At 42.1% G+C, this 23177-nt stretch overlaps 1 protein-coding gene across 1 annotated transcript in view; it reads right to left on the bottom strand.

The window, feature by feature from the left end:
- Positions 1 to 870: 870 nt before the first annotated feature.
- Positions 871 to 23177, bottom strand: part of LOC139226204 (myosin-4-like) — a 37856-nt gene continuing 15549 nt past the window's right edge. Inside the window, exons 12-39 of the mRNA XM_070856834.1 lie at positions 22957 to 23106; positions 22684 to 22854; positions 22296 to 22596; positions 22129 to 22199; positions 21859 to 21946; positions 21588 to 21705; positions 21355 to 21478; positions 20440 to 20576; positions 20071 to 20326; positions 19736 to 19978; positions 19446 to 19622; positions 19205 to 19350; positions 18599 to 18689; positions 18102 to 18491; positions 17106 to 17232; positions 16892 to 17010; positions 16385 to 16581; positions 16112 to 16295; positions 14310 to 14475; positions 13955 to 14079; positions 6587 to 6895; positions 5998 to 6201; positions 5235 to 5360; positions 4925 to 5101; positions 4673 to 4777; positions 4464 to 4559; positions 1057 to 1191; positions 871 to 885 (exon numbers count right to left, since the gene is read on the bottom strand). Of these exons, the coding sequence (XP_070712935.1) occupies positions 871 to 885; positions 1057 to 1191; positions 4464 to 4559; positions 4673 to 4777; positions 4925 to 5101; positions 5235 to 5360; positions 5998 to 6201; positions 6587 to 6895; positions 13955 to 14079; positions 14310 to 14475; positions 16112 to 16295; positions 16385 to 16581; positions 16892 to 17010; positions 17106 to 17232; positions 18102 to 18491; positions 18599 to 18689; positions 19205 to 19350; positions 19446 to 19622; positions 19736 to 19978; positions 20071 to 20326; positions 20440 to 20576; positions 21355 to 21478; positions 21588 to 21705; positions 21859 to 21946; positions 22129 to 22199; positions 22296 to 22596; positions 22684 to 22854; positions 22957 to 23106 (4548 nt within the window). The remainder of the gene's footprint in view (positions 886 to 1056; positions 1192 to 4463; positions 4560 to 4672; positions 4778 to 4924; positions 5102 to 5234; positions 5361 to 5997; positions 6202 to 6586; positions 6896 to 13954; positions 14080 to 14309; positions 14476 to 16111; positions 16296 to 16384; positions 16582 to 16891; positions 17011 to 17105; positions 17233 to 18101; positions 18492 to 18598; positions 18690 to 19204; positions 19351 to 19445; positions 19623 to 19735; positions 19979 to 20070; positions 20327 to 20439; positions 20577 to 21354; positions 21479 to 21587; positions 21706 to 21858; positions 21947 to 22128; positions 22200 to 22295; positions 22597 to 22683; positions 22855 to 22956; positions 23107 to 23177) is intronic.

Genomic DNA, 23177 nt, shown 5'->3' with positions numbered 1-23177 from the left:
GGGTTATAGGGAGCGGGCGAGTAAGTGGAGCTGAGTCCACGGCCAGATCAGCCATGATCTTGTTGAATGGCGGAGCAGGCTCGAGGGGCTAGATGCCTACTTCTCTTCCTAATTCTTATGTTCTTATGTTCTTATGTTTCAAGGGACTGCCTCTAACGATGATCACCTCTGAGTCAGAAGGGTGTGGGTTGAAGTCCCACTCCATATACTTGAGCACAAACTCTAGGCTGGCACTCCAGTGTAGTACTGAGGGAGTATTGCACTGTTGAAAGTGCTGTTGTTCAGATGAGACATTAAACCCAGGCCCTGTCTGCGATCTTAGATGGACATAAAATATCCCATGGCACTATTTTAAAAAGAAGCAGGGGAGTTTTCCAGTGGGCAATATTTATCCCATAACCAACATCATTAAAAAATAGATTATCTGGTCATTATCATATTACTATTTGTGGGGCCTTACTGTTTTAAATTGGCTGCTATGTTTTCTACGTTACCACTTCAGGGGACATTATCTGCCCGAGGACACAATCCCTCATCCAAGCACTGTCCTTGGAAAATGGTGATGTATGGTTACCCTACAGTTAGGGTGTGTGCTGCCTGTAGACCCAGACAAATTTGCACCCCATAATTTCAATGCTATAATAAAGATATGGCAGATTCTTGATTGACAAGGGTTCTATATGCACCGTTCTCATAGTTTCTCCTTATTATAATCACACCAACATTTTTGTTCACAATGCAATAAGATGACAAAGGGACATTTTTCAGAATTGCACTTTTATTTCTGTGGACAACACTACATTTATAAAACAATGTTGCAAAGAAACACACATTATGTGGATTTCTTCTTCGACCATTTCAAATTGTCATCTACTCTTCGGCGGTCTAATAGAAGAAAATGCAAATGGTTAAATCAATATAATGAAATTACTGCTTTTAAAATATTATTTATATTCTGATTGACAATGGAAATCTTCTCCAATAATTTTAGTTATTGTCAGTGTTTCTTGAGCTGTATTATTTATTCAATTTTAAAATCAGTTGCATGTACTGTACCTTGACATTTATGTCACGGCTTTTAGTTCTAAGTTTGTTGACTTGAGACTCTGCAATGTCAGCGCGTTCCTCAGCTTCCTCCAGTTCATGCTGCACCTTTCTGAACTTGGACAGGTGAACATTGGCCTGCTCCTCCTAAAGGGAATATAGTAAAAGAAATGATCAGATTGTAGGCAAGCATGTTGACCATAGGAAAATGTAAATTGTTACTAGGATAGTAAAAGTCTGAATTGTTCACAAAGGTTTGGACTTTAGCCAAAAGCCATTATGTGTTTGGAGGGTTGACTAACAATTGTAATACTGTGATCCACACATTTTGAGGTTTACAGTCCAACTGTTAATCAGCTTTTTTTTCTTTGTGAGAGAAGATTGGATGGTGGACTAGTTTAGCACGTTGTCCTTTTGAGTTTGACACCTGGGTTTGAATCCAGCCTAGATTGTATGAAGGTCTCTGTCATTGATTGGACATTTTGGGGTGCATTCCATTTAAATATTATCCTTTATATTTGGGGCTTCAGTTTACATGCAGTTGGACAAGAAGAGCATATTCACTTTCTGAGCTGCCTGAAACCTTATTGCTTGTTGAGGCCCTTATTAGCCAAGGTAAATAACCTGTTGTCTGTTTTTGGCACCAACATTTTACAGGCATCCTTGGGGCTCAGTACATTGGTCACTGAAAATGGGCTATTCTGCACCCGTTTTATGAGGTGTAATTTCTACCCCAAAATGTCTACAGGCTAGATGAGAGACAACATATATTTCTTCATGAAATGAAAGAGGAAATAGGTGAGACTTCATAAATAGCTTCACAAGTTCCATAAAAGCTGCATTTGGAGTTGGATGATAGAAAATACAATCCTGATATTCAAAGGAGTGAAGCATGAATCTGGAAATTATAATTAACATCTATACTGGGAAAAGTGCTTGAGAACATCACACAGGATGTTACCAGTGCTGCCCTGAAGAACAACAGGTCAGACCCCACTAGTTGCTAGAATTCTTTGAAATGTAGTGGATGAAGACTACTCAGTGGATATAATTTATTTTGATTTTCAGAGTGTGTGTGTCTTTTAAAACAGCCAATTCCATTGAAAATAATAAATTCACTTGTTCGTCTGAAAATGTCCTTGGCAGTTGGAAAAGTCAGAAGATGAAAATAAATGGAAGAACTCTGTTACTTATGATTATAGTTCTGAACGCCATATTCTAGGGTTCCTTCTGGTCATAATAGTCAAATAATGATAATAAGCTTTGTAATCAGATGACAAATATAAGGGAGATTAAAAGCATTCACAAAGAGCTCGGCCAATTAGTTGCGATATGGAATGGCACATGGAATTTAATGTAAAAAGAGTTAACCTGAAAGGTGAAGAATTTTGATGTGATTAAAATTCATGCTGCCCCTTGGTGACACCATCCGTAAATATATCAGATTCCACATGTAAGCTGGCAACACCCAGCTCTACCTCGCCACTACCTTTCTCAACTCTTCCACTGTCTCTGATATGTCTGACTACTTGTCCAACATCCAGTACTGGATGAGCCGAAATTTCCTCCAACTAAATATTTGGATGACCAAAGTCATTCTATTCAGTTCCCACCACAAACTCTGTTCCCTAGCCACCTATTCCATCCCTCTCCCTGACAACTGTGTGAGGCTGAACCAGACTGCTCGCAACCTTGTTGTTGTATTTGACACCAAGTTGAGCTTCCGACTACATATCCGCTCCATCACGAAGACCGCCTACTTCCACCTCGATAACATCGCTCCTGCCTCAGCTCATCTGCTTTCCATACCTTTGATACTTGACTATTCCAATGCTCTCCTGGCCGGCTTCGCATCTTCCACCCGATATAAACTTGAGCACTTTCAAAACTCTGATGACCTTATCCTAACTTGCATCAAGTCCTGTTAACCCATCACCCCTGTACTCGCTGACCTACATTGACTCCTGGTCCAGCACCGCCTCAATTTTAAAATTCTCATCCTTGTTTTCAAATCCATTCTTGGACCGTGCCCTCCCAATCTCTGTCGTCTCCTCTAGTTCTGCAAGCCTTCGAAATCTCTGCGCTCTTCCAATCCAATGGTGGCCATGCCTTTAACTGCCTAAGCCTAAACTCTGGAATTCCCTTCATAGACCTCTCATCCTCTCTCACTCTCTTACTTTAAGACACTCCTTAAAGCTTACCTTTGTCCTGATATCTCCTTTTGTGGCTTGGTGGAAATTTTTGTCTGATAATTACTCCTGCACTATGCCTTGGGACCTTCTACTATGTTAAAGGAGTTATATAAATGCAAGTTGTTGTAACTGATCTTCTGCTCAATTTAATATTAAAAAAGAACTAAGGGAATTCTAAGACTTGTCACAAAACACTTGAGTGTAACAAAGTTATTGTAATATTACATAGATGATGATCCCATAATTATAATGCCATGTGCAAATTTTGGTCTTATTTCTAAAGATTATCGATCCATTTGAGAGTTTAGTTAAGAGCGAAAATAATGATTCTATACCGTAGTTCTGGGTTCTGAGCATATGTTATGCGTAGAAGCTTACAAAGCTGAATATATTCTTATTGAATAGGATAGGATACATATGGGGAAAAATGTTGTTGCGCCCCAACTGGGGTCGGTAACACTTTGCGCCTGTCGTGGAAATCCTGCCCCGCTCTCCAAGTTGGGGTTACCGCCCCCGAAAGAAAGTGGAGCGCAAAATAACACACTTCACTTCCGTTCCGGAGCGCTAACGAGGCGGAAGCGGAGGGAGAAGGGCGCAGCGTTACACACTGAGCCACATAGCGCTGCCACATACGAGGGGCTCTTCCCTTAATTAAAGGTAAGGGCCTAAGCTGCAAACTCTGCAGGGTCCTACCTGGACCACCATGGAGCGGGGTGCTGTGCCAACAGTCCAGTACTCAAGGAGATTGCCGGGCTGACAGATAGTGGCACGGACCCCGTGTTGGACAAAATCGGACAATTTTTTTGTAATAGCTGACACCTCCCCTTTAAGTAGCACCCCACGAGCTATCTGGATTGCATCCTCTAAAGCTGTCACTGGCATCGTCCGGCTTGACTTCAGGGAGGATACCTTATTTAGGGTCCGGAGCAAAAACGGGGCACTGTGCACGGTAACGACATTGTCATCACCGGCACAGCGGGGTGGGGCGCTACAGGTTACCGCCGCCGCTAAACCCCTTTTGAATTTAGCGGGAGTCGTTAGCGGCATTGCACCCCGTTACTGCCCCCCTCGGGGGTGCTATCAAGAGGTGCAAACAACCCGAATTTCTAGACCATAGGTGATAGCAGATGGCCTGATAGACTAAATTAACTTCTATGCTTTCCGTGTAAACAAATTGATGATGTTCCTGACTTTCTATTAATGTAGATAGTGTCCTCAGTTACTTACAGTCTCCTCAGATTGTCTCTTGTAGGCCTTAACCTTCAACTGCAGCTTGTCAACCAAGTCCTGCAGTCTCAGCATGTTTTTTCTGTCTTCGTCTGACTGTAAACAATGCAAAAGAGGCAATATTTATTTGATATTTTGTAAAAATGATTACTACTAGTTCCTACAATGGTGTGCCACTCCAAATAATGAGCTTATAAACTGTACAATACCTGGTAGGACAGTTCCTTGACTCTTCTTTCATATTTGCGAACACCTTTGATGGCATCAGCACCTCGTTTCTGCTCAGCTTCCAGTTCATTTTCCAGCTCATGTACCTAAACCAGTCACCAATTGGTATTAATTGTTTTACATCCATGCAAGTTTCATGTTGCCTTTTAAATTATTATGTTTCTTACTTTGTTGTTAAAGCTTCAACATATTCACAAGCTTCAGCATGCAGCATATAATAACACAATCTTGACGCTTACCCTAGACTCCAGTTTCTGGAGCTGTTTCTTTCCTCCTTTCATTGCCAGTTGCTCAGCCTCATCCAGACGATGCTGCAGGTCCTTCACTGTCTGCTCGAGATTCTTCTTCATTCGTTCAAGGTGAGCACTGGTATCCTGTTCCTTCTTCAGCTCTTCCGCCATCATGGCAGCCTTATAACGGTGAGGTAATTGGGCAAATCATTATTCAAGCTCAAGCTTGAAATAATATCAAAAAAGTACACGAACTGAGACAATCAGTATTTGTAATAATATGAATAAATAATTAACATATCTTCTGACTTACATCTGTGATAGCCTTCTTTGCTTTATCTTCAGCATTTCTTGATTCCTGAATTGTTTCTTCCATTTCTGACTGGAGATGATTCAGGTCAGAATCCAGCTTCTTCTTCGTGTTGATGAGACTTGTGTTCTGCAGGAATCAATTTGCAAGATGTATAAACTGCAAAAAAGACTACAGCCTTGATATTAAACACCACGATGGGCAATTGGGAGCCCAATTTAAAATTTACTGTTGCTGCGTGGGCTTCCCAGAGGTCAAAAACTCGGTAGTGAAAGGGAGGCAGGAGCTGTCGGCTCCACAAGTGCCTTTTTCAGCACACCTTGTGGGCCAGAAAGAGCAGGAGTGCTCGCCCCATCCCTCAAGGAAGATTTCGGTCTCCGCCAGCCCTAATTGTCAGCCTTCCTTTCCCCCCTACCCGAGACCGGATTGCAGTCTTCCACCGGCCTAGACTGCCGACCTCTCCCCACTCCAGGTCACGGGCATCTCCTCCTTCCTGGTCACGGGCTTCTTCCCACCATTGGACCCCAGTGGTCCTGTCACTGGTGATCCCTCCCGCCAACTTGCAAGGCTGTCCATTTGGCAGGCTGCTCGGCAGGAAATTTAGCTAATAAATGTTTTTGAGGTCTAGCTATTAAGTTCAGCATGACCTCTGCCTCCCTGGCTTTGAGGTTTTTCGGTCAATTTCAGCCTCACTCGCACCCTCTCAGCCTCCCCGTAGAGGAGCCATGTATATTTGGTGCAAATTAACATTGATGTGTAGACAAACCTGAGAGTGCAGCAGCTGTACCCTCTCCGTGACATCGGTAAGCTCTTGTTCAGCAATTTTGCGAGTTCTATCTGTCTGTTCCAGTGCTGCTCTCATTTCTTCAATCTCAGCCTGCTGCAGGCCACTTCTGCGCTCAACCATGGCCAATTGCTCCTTCAAGTCTTCCTGGCTTCTGCAAGCATCATCCAGCTGTAATTGGGTATCCTATTTAGAATGTAGAAATATTTTGTAATTAGACATCATAGTAAATTCTAATAGCCATATCATATTAGACTATATTGGAAAAATAAACTTTTTAGTGAAATCTTAAGTAGATTGAATAATATAAAAGTGCTGACAAATTATAATTCCTGCACTTTTCTATTAAGTTAGGTCACAGGAAAATGCCATTTCACATACATAATTGACAGATGATAGCACAATATTTAGAGCTAGTTTAAAATTAACTGTAAATCAGAAATTATACCATCATAGAACTTCATGTTCCAGAAATGCCATTTCACGTACATAATTGACAGATGATTGCATAATATTTAGAGCTACTTTAAAATTAGCTGTAAATCAGAAATAAATACACTATTATACAGACCTTTAATTGACCCTGCAGGTTCCTGAGATGTTTCTGAGCTTCTGAAGCCTGACGGTTAGCATGGCCCAACTGAATCTCCATTTCATTTAGATCGCTCTCCATTTTCTTTTTGATTCTTAAAGCATCATTTCTGCTCCTGACTTCAGATTCCAAGGCACTTTGCATTGTGTCTACAACCCTCTGTTGATTCCTCTTCTGCTGATCAATCTCCTCATCTTTCTCAGCAATTTTCCTGTCAACTTCAGATTTTACTTGGTTCAGTTCTAGCTGAATACGGAGCATCTTGCTCTCTTCATGTTCCAGAGATGCCTACAAAAGGCAGCACACAATTTTGTGAACATTTCACACAATAGTTGCTTGCACTCTTTGATATTGGTGTGCATTGATTTCATCCATCTTTCTAGACTATTACATTATGACATTACTTATTGAGCAACCACCTAAGTAACAACTACAAAAATTCTTATATTCTGCTCACAATGGTAGCAGTGATTATCCTCTTTAATACCAACCAGAAATGGACAGAACCAGGGCAGATAGTAGAGGAAAGGAGAATGAATAGCTCTCCTCTGAATCCTTAAGTCTATATCGATATATATATATCTATAGAGAGAGAGAGAGACCATTCGGCCCAAACAGATGCCCAGTGCGGATCGATATAAGTCTTGGGAGATCACCTTGAATAGATAATTACCCACATCCCAGAAAAATAAAACAATTTCAAAGTGGTGTTGGACCAGGTGTCAGAAATTCCATATTGCACCAATTCTGGCGAGAACCCCGATGATAAAGACAATCTGGGCCATCATACAGGATTATGAAGTTAAAGATGAGGTCAGGCAGTTAATTTTCTTTTGAGGTCCGGATATAAAGTCAGTACTTGTGTAAAAATGCCAGATTGCTTCGATCAGTACCTGGTCATTCGTCCCATTGTTATTTTTAAAACATTGCTGGTGCAGAATGGCTGCCACATTTGCTTAAATAATAAGTTGTTGCACTCCAAAATGTAATTCATTGTGTTAATCACTTTGAGACACGTTCATAATGTAATAAGCTGTTGTATTTCTGAAAATATTATTATTGTCATTAGCGAGAAAATGTTTGAAGCTTCATTTGACTGAGTGCCCACTGGAGGACTGAAAAGCAGCACCTAAAGTGGGGGTTGAAAGCCAGTAGTTGGCGGCGGCTGGTCGACTACCTGCATGATCCCAACCAAGTGGCCAGATTTCAGCAGCTCTGCAGCATGGCTGCCGTCGGCTCCACCCAGCCACCCACCAACGGGAACTGCCACCATCGCAGCGCAAGAGGAGAGTGAGAGGGAGGAGGAGGAGGCCACTTTAATGAGGGAACAGCAAGAGTTGATCCAAATTTGGGCACTAAACATTGCTGCATGGTTTCTTACCATGATTGCTAATATGTCCTTACTATACAGTATAAATGCACATGAGGCCCATACTTGCTAGAAGGTCACTCAGTGACCAGTTACCTTTATGACCAAGACCACAAGAGACAGACGGTGGGTGGAGCTTCCCCTTTTATACCGGAAAGTCCAGGTTAGAATGTCTCCCATAAGTTCGTCCGCTATGGTCAGTGTTCTCAAGGTGTACAACTTAGGTCAGCTTATACATGGGTTACAATGACAGTTGAATACATGACATAACCTCCCCACCCCCTCCAAAGTCTAATTGGGATCACAGGTTAAGTCTCTCTGGGTTTACGCTCCCTTGTAGAGCGCCTGAGTTGGGGCTCCGGTTGTTGGGCGCTGGCCTGAGTGTCTGCTGTTTGCGGTGCCTCAGGCCTGTCAGGACTGCCCACAGTGACTGGGCTCTCCTCCACTTGGTTCCGGTGTTCGTTCACCTGTGGTGGAGTAAACTCTATGTCGTGTTCTTCCTCTGCTTCTTCTATGGGGTTGCTGAACCTCCTTTTAGGTTGATCCACGTGTTTGTGGCAGATTTGTCCATTGGTAAGTTTAACTACCAAAACCCTATTCCCCTCTTTGGCAATCACAGTGCCTGCAAGCCATTTGGGCTCTGCAGCATAATTAAGGAAAAAACAGGGTCATTGACATCAATACATCGCGCCTTTACATTCCTGTCTTGGTAGTCACATTGTGACTGACGCCTGCTCTCAACAATTTCTTTCATAGTAGGGTGTATAAGGGATAACCTGATTTTGAGCATCCTTTTCATTAGCAGCCCAGCGGGTGGAACTCCTGTGAGCAAGTGTGGTCGGGATCTATTGGCCAACAGGAGGCGTGATAAGCGGCTTTGTAGGGAACCCCCTTGGATTCTGAGCATCCTATGTTTGATTATCTGCACTGCTCGTTCCACCTGGCCGTTAGAGGATGGCTTGAACGGGGCCGTTCTGACATGGTTGATTCCATTGCCTGCCATGAAGTCCTGGAATTCAGTGCTTGTGAAGCACGGGCCATTGTCGCTGACCAAGACGTCCGGTAGACCATGGGTGGCGAACATTGCCCGTAGACTTTCTACCATGACAGAGGATATGCCTGAATTTAAAATGGCACACTCAATCCATTTGGAGTAGGCATCTACTACAACCAAAAACAATCAGCCCGAATCGAGCGTTCATCCTTGCGTCAATGAAACGGTTTAAACTCCTCAGGGCATGCCCCGTACGCGGCTGCCCAGTCACCATTCAGGACACATTTCTTAACTAAAGACAGTAGCGGGTCTTTATTTGTCCAGACTTTAATCTGACGGGCTGTCACAGGTGAGCCTTCACTTTCGAAAGCTTCAACAGCCATGACCATCTCAGCATCAAGTTCAGCTGCCCCCTCAGTGGTGGCTAGTGGTAGCCTGCTGAGTGCATCGGCGCAGTTTTCAGTGCCCGGTCTGTGCCGAATTGTGTAGTCATAGGCGGCTAATGTAAGTTCCCACCTCTGTATGCAGGCCAATGCATTCGCATTTATGGCCTTGTTGTCGGCCAAAAGGGACGTTAGGGGTTTGTGATCTGTCTCCAGCTCAAAATTCCTGCCAAACAGGTACTGGTGAATTTTTTTTACTGCATATACACATGCTGGCGCTTCCTTTTCTACCATCCCCTAGCCCCTTTCTGCCTGGGATAGACTTCTGGAGGCATAAGCTATCAGCTGTAACTGACCATTGGCAGTCACATGCTGCAACACACACCCGACCCCATAGGACGATGCATCGCATGTTAAAACCAGTTTCTTACACGGGTCATATAACGTTAACAGTTTGTTGGAGCATAACAAATTGCGTGCTCTATCAAAAGCCCTTTCCTGGCTGTCCCCCCAGACCCAATCGCAACCTTTGCGTAGGAGCATGTGTAGCAGCTCTAACAGCGTGCTCAATTTGGGAAGAAAGTTACCAAAATAGTTCAGGAGCCCCAGGAACGAACGCAGCTCCGTCGTGTTACGGGGTCTGGGTGCTCTCTGGATCGCTTCCGTTTTGGACGCAGTAGGTCTGATCCCGTCTGCTGCTACCCTCCTCCCCAGGAATTCTACCTCTGGAGCTAGGAAGACGCACTTCGCCTTTTTCAGTCGCAGCCCTACCCGGTCGAGTCTGTGTAGCACCTCCTCCAGGTTGTGGAGGTGCTCTTCAGTATCACGACCCGTGATGAGGATGTCATCTTGAAAAACCACCGTCCTTGAAATCGACTTGAGGAGGCTTTCCATATTTCACTGAAAGATCGCGGCGGCCGAATGAATCCTGAACGGACATCTGTTATACTCAAACAACCCCTTGTGTGTAGTGATGGTGGTCAGCTTCTTCGACTCACTCGCCAGCTCCTGGGTCATGTAAGCTGAGGTCAGGTCCAATTTTGAAAAAAGTTTGCCACCAGATAGCGTCGCAAAGAGGTCCTCCGCTCTCGGTAGTGGGTACTGGTCTTGGAGTGACACCCGATTGATGGTGGCCTTGTAGTCGCCACATATCCTGACCGACCCATCCACCTTGAGCACCGGCATGATCGGGCTCGCCCAGTCACTGAATTCGACTGGCGAGATGATGCCTTCCCTCAGCAGGCAGTCCAATTCGCCTTCTATCTTTTCCCGCATCACGTACGGCACCACTCTGGCCTTGTGGTGTACTGGCCTGGCGTTCGGGTTTATGTGAATCACTACCTTGGTCCCCATGAAAGTGCTAATGCCGGGTTGAAATAATGAGTCAAATTTTTCCAGGACCTGTGAGCTCCACAGAAGAAATTGCATTGACATCGTCCCATTTCCAGTTCATGACAGCAAGCCAACTCCTCCCCAGTAGTGCGGGACCGTCCCCTGGGACAATCCAGAGTGGCAACCTGTTCTCCGAATCTTTGTGGGTCACAACTACCGTGGCGCTGCCTAGCACCGGAATGATCTCCTTTGTATATGTCCGTAGCTGTGCGTCAATCGGCAATAATTTTGGCTTCCTGGCCTTGGACACCTACAACCTTTCAAACTGTTTGATACTCATCATGGACTGGCTGGCCCTCGTGTCTAGCTCCATTAATATTGGGATGTCATTGAGGAGCACTTCCATCATCATCGGTGGCGTCCTGGTATATGAACTGTATATATGCTCCACATGAACTCGCTGAACTTCAGCTTCCAGCGATTTCCCCCAGTATTCATTTGGCCTCATAGGTCTTACATCGGGCCCATCCTCCTCGTACATCAACCTGGCTCAGGCTTCCTGCACATACACACCAAGTGACCACTGACGTTGCAGTTTCTGCAGGTATATTGCTGATACCTGCAAGCTCTGGCTGGGTGTTTGCCTCCACACCTCCAACATGAGCTAGAGGCCCCATTGTTGGAAACAAAAGGTGCATTACCAGTCGATCGTCTCTGACTGTCTCTGTAACTGTCCTTAAGCGCACCATTAACAGGTGTTGATGGCCCCATTACTGGCCGCATTGTCCATTGCGATGGCATGAATCGCCATTCAGCTAGCCATTGTCTCTGTTGAATTCCCCCTTTGGGTTCGACTACATGCTGGGGCATGTCCGATTGCCCTTGTCTGCCTAGGGAATTGTGTGCCGCGTTAACAATGTTGACTCCCTGGTCGTTTTCCGCATTTGAGCCAAGATTTTTGCCATAAATCATTCTGGTCTCTTCCTCTCCTGAGATAATTGTCTGGGCTATCAGAGCCACCGCTTCCAAGGTCAAGTCTTTGGTCTCAATCAGTTTCCTGAAAACCCCAGCGTGCCCGATGCCCTCAATAAAAAAGTCTCGCAGTATATCCGCTCTGCATGCATCTGGGAACTTACATAGGCTTGCCAGTCGCCGGAGATCTGCCATGAAGTCTGGAATGCTTTGCCCTTCTCGCCACCGGTGTGTGTAAAACCGGTGTCTCACCATGTGCATGCTGCTCGCCGGTTTAAGGTGTTCCCCGATCAACTTACTGAGCTCTTCGAACGTCTTGTCCGCCGGCTTCTCTGACACTAGAAGGTCCTTCATCAGGGATTACGTTCTGGATCCACAAATCTTCAGGAGATGAGCCCTGCGTTTGTCGGCCAAATCCTGTCCCAACCATTCCTTAGTGACAAAACTTTGCTATAGTCTCTCAATAAAGCCGTCCCAATCATCACCAACACAGTACCTCTCTTCTGTGCTGCTAGTAGCCCTGCTCGCATGGTTGAAATCCCAGTTTCTCATCGCCAATAATATGTCCTTACTATACAGTATAAATGCACACGAGACCCATAATTGAGAGAAGATCACTCAGTGACCAGTTACCTTTATTACCAAGACCTCAAGAGACAGACGATGGGTGGAGCTTCCCCTTTTATACCGAAAAGTCCAGGTTAAGAGTGTCTCCCACAAGTGCGCCCCCTGTGGTCAGTGTTCTCAAGGTGTACAACTTAGGTCAGCTTATACATGTGTTGCAATGACAGTTGAATACATGACAATTGCCACCTTGCATACGATGCTAATGATGCTGGTGATTTCCCTCACTAAAATAGATGGTGGTAATGGCTTGTTTTTCTGAAAAGCTTTGCAGCCCTGCCCTGTATGTAATGCAGGATCTGGTGAAACTCCTGCCCTGCGTGGGGAGATTGTTAATCTAAAAATCTCTTCTAATGGATGTTATCCTTGACTTCTTAATTCTGTGGCTTATGTTATCATGAAGGGTGTGAAAGCTACCTTTATTTGAATGTTACTTGATAGAAACTGGACGATGAATGTATTAATTAAATCCCATATTTTCTGCTTGGGGCTCTGCAGTTTAAACCTTCCCAGTAGGAATAATATGCCTCACAAAAAAGGTACTTTCTTAATATATCTGTTTTTCAGCCACAGTGTTTCACACCATTTCTTCCCCTGAGACAACAGACAGGTCAAGTCCGAGCATCTGACAATGCTGCTTTTAAATTGGCTGTGATTGGTTTCATGAAACCGGATGGATGCGGGGACTTAACATAATCAGTAATAATCCTGACAACAGGAACTGGAACAGGAACAGGCATGTCAGTACACAGCATTAATCACAACCACACTATCACAACACACACTAAATTTTTTTTAAAATCTATTTGTTTAACCTGCAGTATGAAAACTTTTGTCTCCTTTCCGGCCTTCACTACACCCCATAGCTTTAGTCCCCATAGAAGAAAGCCCAATGGGAGAAGTGTTGCATCTGTTCCCTTCAAATATTTGTTATTCTCGAATGTGTGGAGAAATGTTGTATTTATAATTCATAAATGTGCCAGTTTGTCTGCAGTAATTGCATATCACTCTGAAGACGATCTGTATCACAACTGTGTTTTTTTCTGGCAGAGATCTGGCCATAAATTCTCATTTCAATCTCACCTTAAAATCAGATGCTCATATCGCCTCCACACACACAGGGGTCGAAATTCAGGTGCGCCAGAAAGCTGGCCCACCTATGATTTTTAGAGTGGTACTTACCGCTGAAATCCTGGGTATGGTAGGTAGAGCCATTTTCAGGACTTTGAAACTTTTTCAAAGTTCCACAGAAAGTGACTCATAATGGGGGCAGACCTTAGACTGAAAGCCAGGCTGACTGGCTGAAAATGGGTCAGACGGGGCTCCGCCACTGTCAATCAGCGGTGGAGTCATGGTGACATCACAGCGCATGTGCGTCACCATGCTCCCTCCCCTCCGTTAAAGGGGAGAGATTCTATCATTTTTTATCTTTGGCTACTGGACCACCAGGGAGGGGTTCAGCCAGGCCAGCAGCCTGACACCCAAGAGGGGGTGCCAGGCTTCCCGTTGGTGACCCGGCTGAACCTGGGGCAGTATTTTGCCGGCCGATCGGCAATTTTAAAGCGATCCAATGCATTCGACTATTGTTGCAACTCTGTTACACCATTTGACAAATACTATTGATCTAAATTTTGATTTCTAACATGTACTGCTAAAATAATTATTCGTTTTACCTCTGCTTCCTCCAGAGCTGTCTGAATTTCACTCTTCTCCTGCTCAGCTGTCTTCTTTGCCTTTTCTAGCTCATGGAGGGCCTTGCTGCTTTCACCCAGCTGCTCAGTCAGATCAGAGATCTCCTCTGTTTTATGAAACAAAATTGCAAATGATACCTATTTTAGTAGTGATGAAACTAAAATTATAAAAGAAATGTGTATAATGCAATTAATTATATTACTGTTGTGAGACTGATTCCTGGAGAGTATGAAGTACAGTAGGCAAGAATGGAATTTTTCTTTTAACTCCCAAGTAAATATTCATCAATGTAATAATATCAACATATTTAAATGACAAGAAAGGATTAGGACTTACGCTGCAGATTCTTATTCTCTCGTTTAAGAGTTTCAAGTTGCTCCAGAGACTCCTCATATGCATTCTTCATTTTGAAGATCTCAGTACTGAGACTGCGGGATTCCTTCTGAGCTGCTTCCAGTTCAGTCTGGCTTTCCTCAAATTTCTGTTTCCAGTCTGCCAGAACCTTTATTGTACAATTGCAACAGTTACAAATAAAATATGAGGATGTAGTTATACCTCAATATCAACGTGAGATGATAGCTGGAGAGTATGGAGTACAGACTTCAACTTCAAGTCTGGAATTACACTTTGGGCTGCAACTCATACTCTGCCTGTCATGACAGAATGTCATGCATGCGTATTTAATTGGATGCACAAAGGTCTGTTTCCGAATGACAATGGATCTTAACTTCCGGTCGAGCTCTTCCCTCGGGCAAACGACAGAAAAAGAGAAAAAAGATGCGCACTTACCTGTTGCTGCTGTGCCGGTTGAACCTTCCGAGCCCGAGGCCTCTCATGACAGCGCGTCGCAGCGCATGCACGTGGGGACGTGCGCAGGCCGGGAGCTGGAGACAGCAGCCAATCGGGTGTAGTATAGATTCTCATTCATAGTAATAGGAACTCCTATTACTATGAATGAGAAACCCCCCCACAAACACCCAAAACACAATAGAAAATAGAAAATAAATGACATATAACATTCATTTATATTAAAGTTGTTATAAAAAAAAATATTCGCGACTTTTTAAAAAGTTTTTTTAATTGAGCCTTAAAATAAACTTACCATAGTGGGGAGGGTTTTTAACAATAAAATGTGTTTGTATAACTTTATTTTAAAATGTTTTTGTGTATTTTTAAACACTTGCGCCTGTAAAAATAGACTATACACCTGCTTTTTCAGGCACAAGATTTTAAAGGAGATTTGCAGGGCAAGATATTCGTAAATATCAGAAATCTTGTCCTGCAAGTGTCCTCGCTCCCGCGATACAGAGGATCTGTCAAGCCAGAAACTTGACAGATCGGAAAAGCCGGTTTATCAGTGCATGCGCATTGCGTGCTGAAAACCGGCTTTCCCGATGCCTTCCCGGGTCCGTAGAAACTTCGTACGGACCCGGACATCGGAATTTCAGGGCCTATGTTTTATTTGGACAGAATAGGGACAGCATTTGCTTTCTTATATTAAAAAGATTAAGTACTGAATTTTAAAGTGCCTAGGAGATCCAATGCCCAGTCTGAATATAGTTTAAACTTGTTTTCATGCATAGAAGAAGAGCAGATTATTCAGACCATTGAGCTTGTTCTGCCATTCTATTAGATCATGGCTGATCTGTCATCATCATAGGCAGTCCGTCGAATCGAGGATGATTTGCTTCCATGTCACAAAGTTCACAGGTGTTTCAATGAAGGACCTAAAATTCCAGGTCCCGAACTAAATCTTGAAGGTGTGGAAGATGCCTGAACGTGGATTTTTTTAACGATCTGTACTTCAACTCCATTTACCCACCTTTTCTCCATATCCCTTGATAACTTTACCAAACAAAGTTCTATTGATCTCAGTGTTGAAAATTCCACACCCTTCTGTGGGAGAGGCTATTTCATTCCACCCAATGTGAAACTTAAATGTGATTAGAAAGGGTCCTGGAGGGGCATCATCCACTTGGTTTTAGCCCATTCAAGAATTAGTTCTAATCCTAACAGAGTTATACTGCAATTCTTGCATCCATCCACAGCTGAAATTACTTAATATCAATATGAAATTGGTATTGTAATTGTCTTTAGAATAACAGAGAAAGGGAGACAATGGGGAAGCATACTTTTACCTTGTCAAAATTCCTCTGTTTTTTGTCAAGAGCTGCTGCTGCTGAATTTGCCCTCTCCACATCTATCATAAGATCCTCCACTTCACCCTGCAATCTCTGTTTTGTCTTTTCCAATGAAGCACATTTAGAATTCACAGCCTCAATGTGCTCTTCTGCATCCTGCAAACGCTGAGCAAGTTTTTTCCTGAAAAGTACAAAACCAAAGACGTTGTAATAACATCATCCCACTGAACATGTTGTATGAAGCAAAATTCTCATTTTATTATCACATACTTGGCCTCCTCCAGTTCCTCTGTGCGCTGGATTGCATCAGTTTCATATTTTGTTCTCCACTGAGCAACTTCGCTGTTGGCCTTGGACATGCCACGCTGGAGCTCAGCCTTTGCCTCCTGTTCCTCTTCAAATTGCTCACGGAGCAGATCACAGTCATGGCGGGCGGATTGCAGAGCATGTGCCAAGGCACCTTTAGCCTGAAATAATTACCAAGTTGGATGATGAAATAATTGTTAATGTATCTGTGATTATTATTAGCATATTACTGAAATGTGATACTTTGCTTATGGTCACAATGAATGGAAATAGCTCCACTTCCAAAAGTAACATCTTAAGTTAATTATGAGGCAATCACATTGCAAAATGTAATATTTAATAATGTTGCAATTTGAAGAAATTAAACTGTTGCAGAAAATAAATTCTCAGACACATGGAAATCATTTTACATTATTGTAACTGTTTAGTTCTAAAACTAATCGGGACGATTTACTTAAATTATTCTGGTACCTTTGTTTCTTCCTCCAGCTGCCTCTTGAGCTCCTCAAGCTGTTGAGTATATCCTTGTTTACCTCTTGTCAGCTGAGATACCAAGGCTTCCTTCTCCTCTACCTGGCGATTCAGTTCACCTGCAAATTAGAAGAGGTTGCAAGCAAAAAGGTTACAAAATAACATAGTATTTTCTAGACATTGAACAATAAATAGTTATAGAATTGATAAATACCATTTTCCGTTCCAAGACGTGCTTTATGAGTTGATAAATCATTGATCAAACGTTGATGCTCATCGTGTTTGGTTTTCAGTTCGCCGACCTGGTCCTCAAAAGACCGGGACACCTTCTCAAGGTTCGCCTGAAACCAAAATGTCCAATTCTCAAAATATGTGAAACCAAATGGACAACGATTATTAACTAAAGATAATGACCCAGAAATTCCGCTTTCTTCTTCCCGCGGGCGCACGACTAGATTTTAGAGAAAAAATACGCACTTACCTGAAGCTGCTGCCCCTGCTCGACTTTCCGATGCACGGGCCTTCTCTTGCTGCGCATCGCAGCACATGCACGTCGGGACGTGCGCAGGCCTGGAACTGGAGTCAAATGGCTCTGGGCAGCCAATCTGGTATAATATATTCTCATTTATAGTAATAGGAGTTTTGTAAGTCCGAAACACCTATTACTATGAATGAACCCCCTCCCCAAACATCCAAAACACAATATAAAACAGAAAATATACACTACATATTTAAGATTAATTTAAATTAAAGTTATTAATGTCTTATAAAAAAAATATTTCCCCGATTTTTAAAAAAGTTTTTTTAATTATGCCTTAAAATAAACTTACTGTTGTGGGGAGGGTTTTAACAATAAAATATGTTTTCCTAACTTTATTTTTTTATGTTTTTGTGTGTTTTAAAAAACTTGTGCCTGTAAAAGTAGGGTGTGCGCATGCTTTTTCATGCGCAAAATTTTTGAGGACATTTGTATGCGTAAATATCACAAATTTGCATGTATAAATATCCTCGCTCCCGATATGCGCGAGATCTGTCAAGCCAGAAACTTGACAGATCAGAAAAGCCAGTTTTCAGCACATGCGCAATGTGTGCTGAAAATCGGCTTTTCTGATGTGTTCCCGGGTCCGTAGAAACTTCGTACGGGCCCGGGGACATCAGAATTTTATACCTAATATATAAACGAGTAGAGTTTAGCAATTCAGAAAAGTACCTTGGCTTTAGATACAGATTCCATGTTGCTAGCAAGGTCATCAATTTCCATCTTCAACTCACTCTTTTCCTTCTCAAGTTTCTGTTTCACACGTTGCAGGTTATCGATTTGTTCCCCAAGTTCTGCAACACTATCAGCCTGCTTCTTACGAAGAGCAGCGGCTGTGGCTTCATGCTGCAGGGTAGATTCTTCCAGATCGCGGCGCATTTTCTGAAATTCTGCTTCACGTTTTTTGTTCATTTCAATCTGTGCTGCAGTTGCACCTCCAGCTTCTTCTAGTCGCTCACTGATCTCTTCAAGTTCCCGAGCAAGATCAGCTCTCTGTTTCTCAGTCTTAGCACGAGAGGCACGCTCAGCTTCAATTTCTTCTTCAAGCTCTTCAATACGAGCCTTAAAATAAATTTGTGTTGATTATAATCTTAGAACAAGTAACATCAGTTCATGCACGTAACATTTACAAAGATAGCATTGATAATTTCACTGGACATGTAAATCACCTGTAATTCTTTAATCTTTTTCTGCAGTTGAGCAGCCAAAGCCTGCTCATCTTCAACTTTGCTTTGAAGCTGGCTGATTTCGAATTCCTTCCTTTAATAAGCATTTAAACCACTCAATTAATGAACTGCTATATGATTAATGAATGCACACAAGAAATCTATTTATTTTCACTGACTTGCTGATACAATAAATTATGTTATAAAAACAGAAAATGCAGTTCTAATGAAAGGTCATCGACCTTAAATGTTAACTTTGTTTCTCTTTCTGCAAATACTGCCTGACCGGCTGAGTATGTTCAGCAATTTCTGTTTTTCTTTCAGATTTCCAGTATGTGCAGTATTTTGGTTTTCAATAAATTATGTCACAGCTAGGGGATATTTAAAATCAAAACTTAATTCCCAAGCTAACACCATATTACTCTCTATGAGGAGTGCTCTTGTACTAGTTCAATCACAAAAGTTCCACAAGATCACATGCTCAACTTAATGAAAATCCGCTGACTGAAGAATCAATGTTGGTAATACCAAGTTCTGTATGCTAATCAACAGGACAGGTGGATTAAAAATTCAAGCAAAAGGATGTGAACAAAGAATAAGATGACCGACTTTTTTAGCTTCTCATCCAGTTGCTGCTTATCATTCTCCAAATCCATTGTGGTTTCTTGCGCCAGCTTCAAGTCACCTTCAAGCTTCCTCTTAGCGCGTTCAAGATCCATGCGAAGTTTCTTCTCCTGCTCTAGAGAACCTTCGAGCTTTTAAGGAAAACAAATGACTTTATCAGAACTTGCTGCAAACAATGACCGTATTCTCAAACCCATTTGACCTAGTTGTGTTTAAGAATACTAACATCATCAACTTGTTGTTCCAACTTCGTCTTTGTTTTGGTTAGAGTGTTGACTTTGTCTTCCTCGGCCTGGAGATCATCCAAAGTCTGCTGATGGGCCTCTTGGAGGGCTTTCTTTTCCTTTGTTACTTTAGCGATGTTTTCATCGAGACTAGCCATCTCTTCAGTTAGGTTTTTAACCTATGTTCACCAAAAACAAAACATAGAGACAAATGTCATGAAGTGTAATCAACAGGTATGAAAATCTTTCCATGAGTTGTATATTATTGTACATAAAAATCACCTATTCATACCTTGTTCTCAGTGGCATGTTTTTCTTTCTCAACTTTGGCTAAAGTGAGCTCCAAGTCATCAATATCCTTCTTCAGTTCAGAACATTCATCCTCCAATTTTCTCTTCTTAGCTGTGAGTTCAGCATTTATCTCCTCTTCATCTTCCAATCTTTCATTAGCTTCCTTCACTTTAGCCTCCAATTGAATTTTATTTTTAATCAGTCCCTCACATCTTTCTTCCGCATCTGCCAGAGTTTCACCTTCCTGTAAAAAAATTATACAATGAATTATACCAGACTATGGTTTTTATAAGTTGTACACAATTTTTGCTATGTTAATGCAGCAAATGTTTATACCGATTGAACTTGGAGTAGGAGATCATTTTTTTCCTGTACAAAAGCCACCATTTTCTCTTCTAATTCTTTCCTTCGTGCTTCAGATTTGGCAAGTGCCTCCTTAGTTTTCTCAAACTCATCTTTCATATTCGCCATTTCCTTTTCAGTTTCAGCACTTTTCAGAAGAGGTTTGATCTTGAAATACAATTGCATCCATGGCCAATGTTTGACATTCGTGAATGAACGGATGTTGTACTGTAGAGTATACAGTGCTTCCCTAAAGGATACAGTTAGACAGGGGAACACAGGTCATAACAATCCTTCTATAGCTTTTTTATGAGTAAAATGATACAATATTTTTTGCTGGCAAAAATATTTTAGGATATTTACCTCCTTTCATTCATTCTCTTAAATTCAACCCTCATTAGGTATCCACGGCAAAGAGCCTGGGTGCCGGTAACGAGTTGTGCCAACTTTTCATCTCTCATCTCTTCAAGTGCACCCAAGAGACCAGCCTTGAAGAACACCTTTAATAAATTATAGTAAGCGTTAACTTTTATGATCAATGCAGCAAATATCAATTGTAAATACATGACACAATTTGTTTTTGCATTGTTGAATTGATACTAGAAAGTTTGTGTGGCATTTGCACTTTTGCAGTTGAGTTGTTCCCATGCTACTGGAGCAGTGTGTAGGGGGTCTGGAATCTAGTTCAATATTAACATAAGACGTAAGACAATTCTGATACTTCTCAATTAAACTGAAAGCAATATTCCTAGGTACATCAGCCTATTATTTCAGTGAGAAACATCGGTTAAAAATTAACTTGGTGTGTCCAAATTTGCATATAGAGGAATGATGGAAAGTCTGGGAGCAGCCTTGCACTTTTGTGCAGTGCTTGTCAATGTTTGCAGCACCTCAATGCTGCAGAACATTGGACCTGCTTCCTTTTAATTGGCCGGAAACCTCGCACAACGTGCTTAACAAGCCCCATCAAATTCTTTTCACAGTGCGGGATGGAGCCAGGAGCGGGGTCGCAACCTGCCACCTACCTCAGCCGCCCCGGACTCGCCACGGTTGGCGAAATTGCGGCTGTTGTGTATTATTTGCACTGTGCGCGATTTGGTTGTCCCCACCCGAATGGAGCAATCTAGCGGGACTGGAATTGCTCCATATATCTAGTTACGTAATAACACAGAAGCAGATTGACAATTCTGATGCTTCTCAAGTTAAACTTAAATTATATTTACAGGTTCATCCAGCCTATTATTTTACAGTAAAAATTTAGGTTTTAAATATAATTACCTTAGTGTGTCCAAATTTGTACTGGGTGTGATCTACATCAATGGATCCCAATAGCTTCTCAGAAGCCTTCTTGCTATCAATGAACTGACCTTCTGGAATGGCACTTGCATTAAGAACCCTGTATCTGTTGTATTAGAGGTTTAATCAGGTTATTGTTTTTTCTCATTAGAACGGAATATATTCAAAATTTTCACAGGATAAAAAAATGAAATGTAGAGTTTGAGCTTCATTACCTTTGCTTGAAGTCACCATAGATGATTCTGCTTGGGAATCCCTTTCTGCAGATTCTGATGCCTTCAAGCACACCATTACACCTCAGCTGGTGTATAACAAGATGGTTTTCCATAATACCTGTTGGATACAACATAAACATTAAAATACAACACATCAAATGATTTTTTTCCTGTCCTATTAAGTTAAAAACAGAGGATTGCATCCATTACTGATTTCACTTGTGATTTATTTCCTCAAAATTGTAATGTATAGAAAAGGAATCGCCCTTACCTGGTGTCTTTGTCTCGTTGGGGATTAAACAACGCACAAAATGTGGATGCGTAGTTCTCAGGTTAGCCATCAGCTTGCCTAAGTTTTCCTGTGAGGTGAACAAGAAAGTACTATAGATCCTTCCCATGGTATTTGTAACAATAATATGACACTGTTTTATGTATTACTCATATTTGGCACACTTCTATCAATGTTTTGCTAACCCACTGATATTTATTAAACCTTAGTTCACGACAGATTGATAAATCCACATGTAAGAGAAAATCATACCCTGAACAGAGCAGACACTGTCTGGAAGGAACCACCCTTCTTTTTGCCAGCTTTCTTGCCAGCGGATTCAGCTGCAAAAAAACAACAGGTCTAAACTGATTAGGAAAAGGAAAGAATACAATGTTAACAAAAAGGAATATTAATATTTGAACGTAATAGGGTTTTACCTTCAGCAGGTGCAGCATAGAGAACGCCCAAAAGTTTTGCTGATGATTTCTGGAACAGTCCAATTACACTTTCATTCAGAGGGTCCTTGTTCTTATCCAGCCAGCCAGTAATGTTGTAGTCCACATTGCCAGCATAATGGGCCAGTGAGAAGTGAGCGTCAGGCCTTCCTTTGACAGGCTTCGGTTTAAGGAAGTTGTTTGACTTACCGAGATGCTGGTCATACAGTTTATTCTTGAAAGAAGTGTCTGAGGCCTTGGGGAACATGCACTCCTCTTCCAGGATTGAGAAGATACCCATGGGCTGTGGTTACCACACATATATTAATATCAAGACATTCTTGCAATTGATAAAGTGATATATATTAACAAAGTGCACTGTATCACCTACCTTTTCAATGAGTTCAATGCAGGCAGCCAGATCCATACCAAAGTCAATGAATTCCCAATCAATTCCTTCCTTCTTGTACTCTTCTTGTTCCAGAACAAACATGTGATGGTTGAAGAACTGCTGCAGTTTCTCATTAGTGAAGTTGATACATAACTGTTCCAAGCTATTGTACTGAATATATAGAGCAATTTAAGGTGTTATTTAATCATTGGATTGCCTTTTTAATACTGTTAATTTTAAGTAATTTATTTTGTTGATATTTATGATTCTTACATCAAAAATTTCAAATCCAGCAATATCCAGCACACCAATGAAAAACTGTCTGGCCTGTTTAGTGTCCAATTGCTGATTGATACGGACAACCATCCACAAGAACATTTTCTCAAAAACTGATTTGGCAAGGGCACCAACTGAGTTGTATACCTGAAAGAATACAATATACAGTTTAGTTGAAAGCAGCAGCCTAAATTAAATATTTTAAACATTTAGACATG

The sequence above is a fragment of the Pristiophorus japonicus genome, chromosome 16, assembly GCF_044704955.1.
Source record: "Pristiophorus japonicus isolate sPriJap1 chromosome 16, sPriJap1.hap1, whole genome shotgun sequence".
In the NCBI taxonomy this organism is placed as follows: domain Eukaryota; kingdom Metazoa; phylum Chordata; class Chondrichthyes; family Pristiophoridae; genus Pristiophorus; species Pristiophorus japonicus.
Note: the sequence above shows the minus strand (reverse complement) of the source record. Positions and strands in the feature narration are given on the sequence as shown.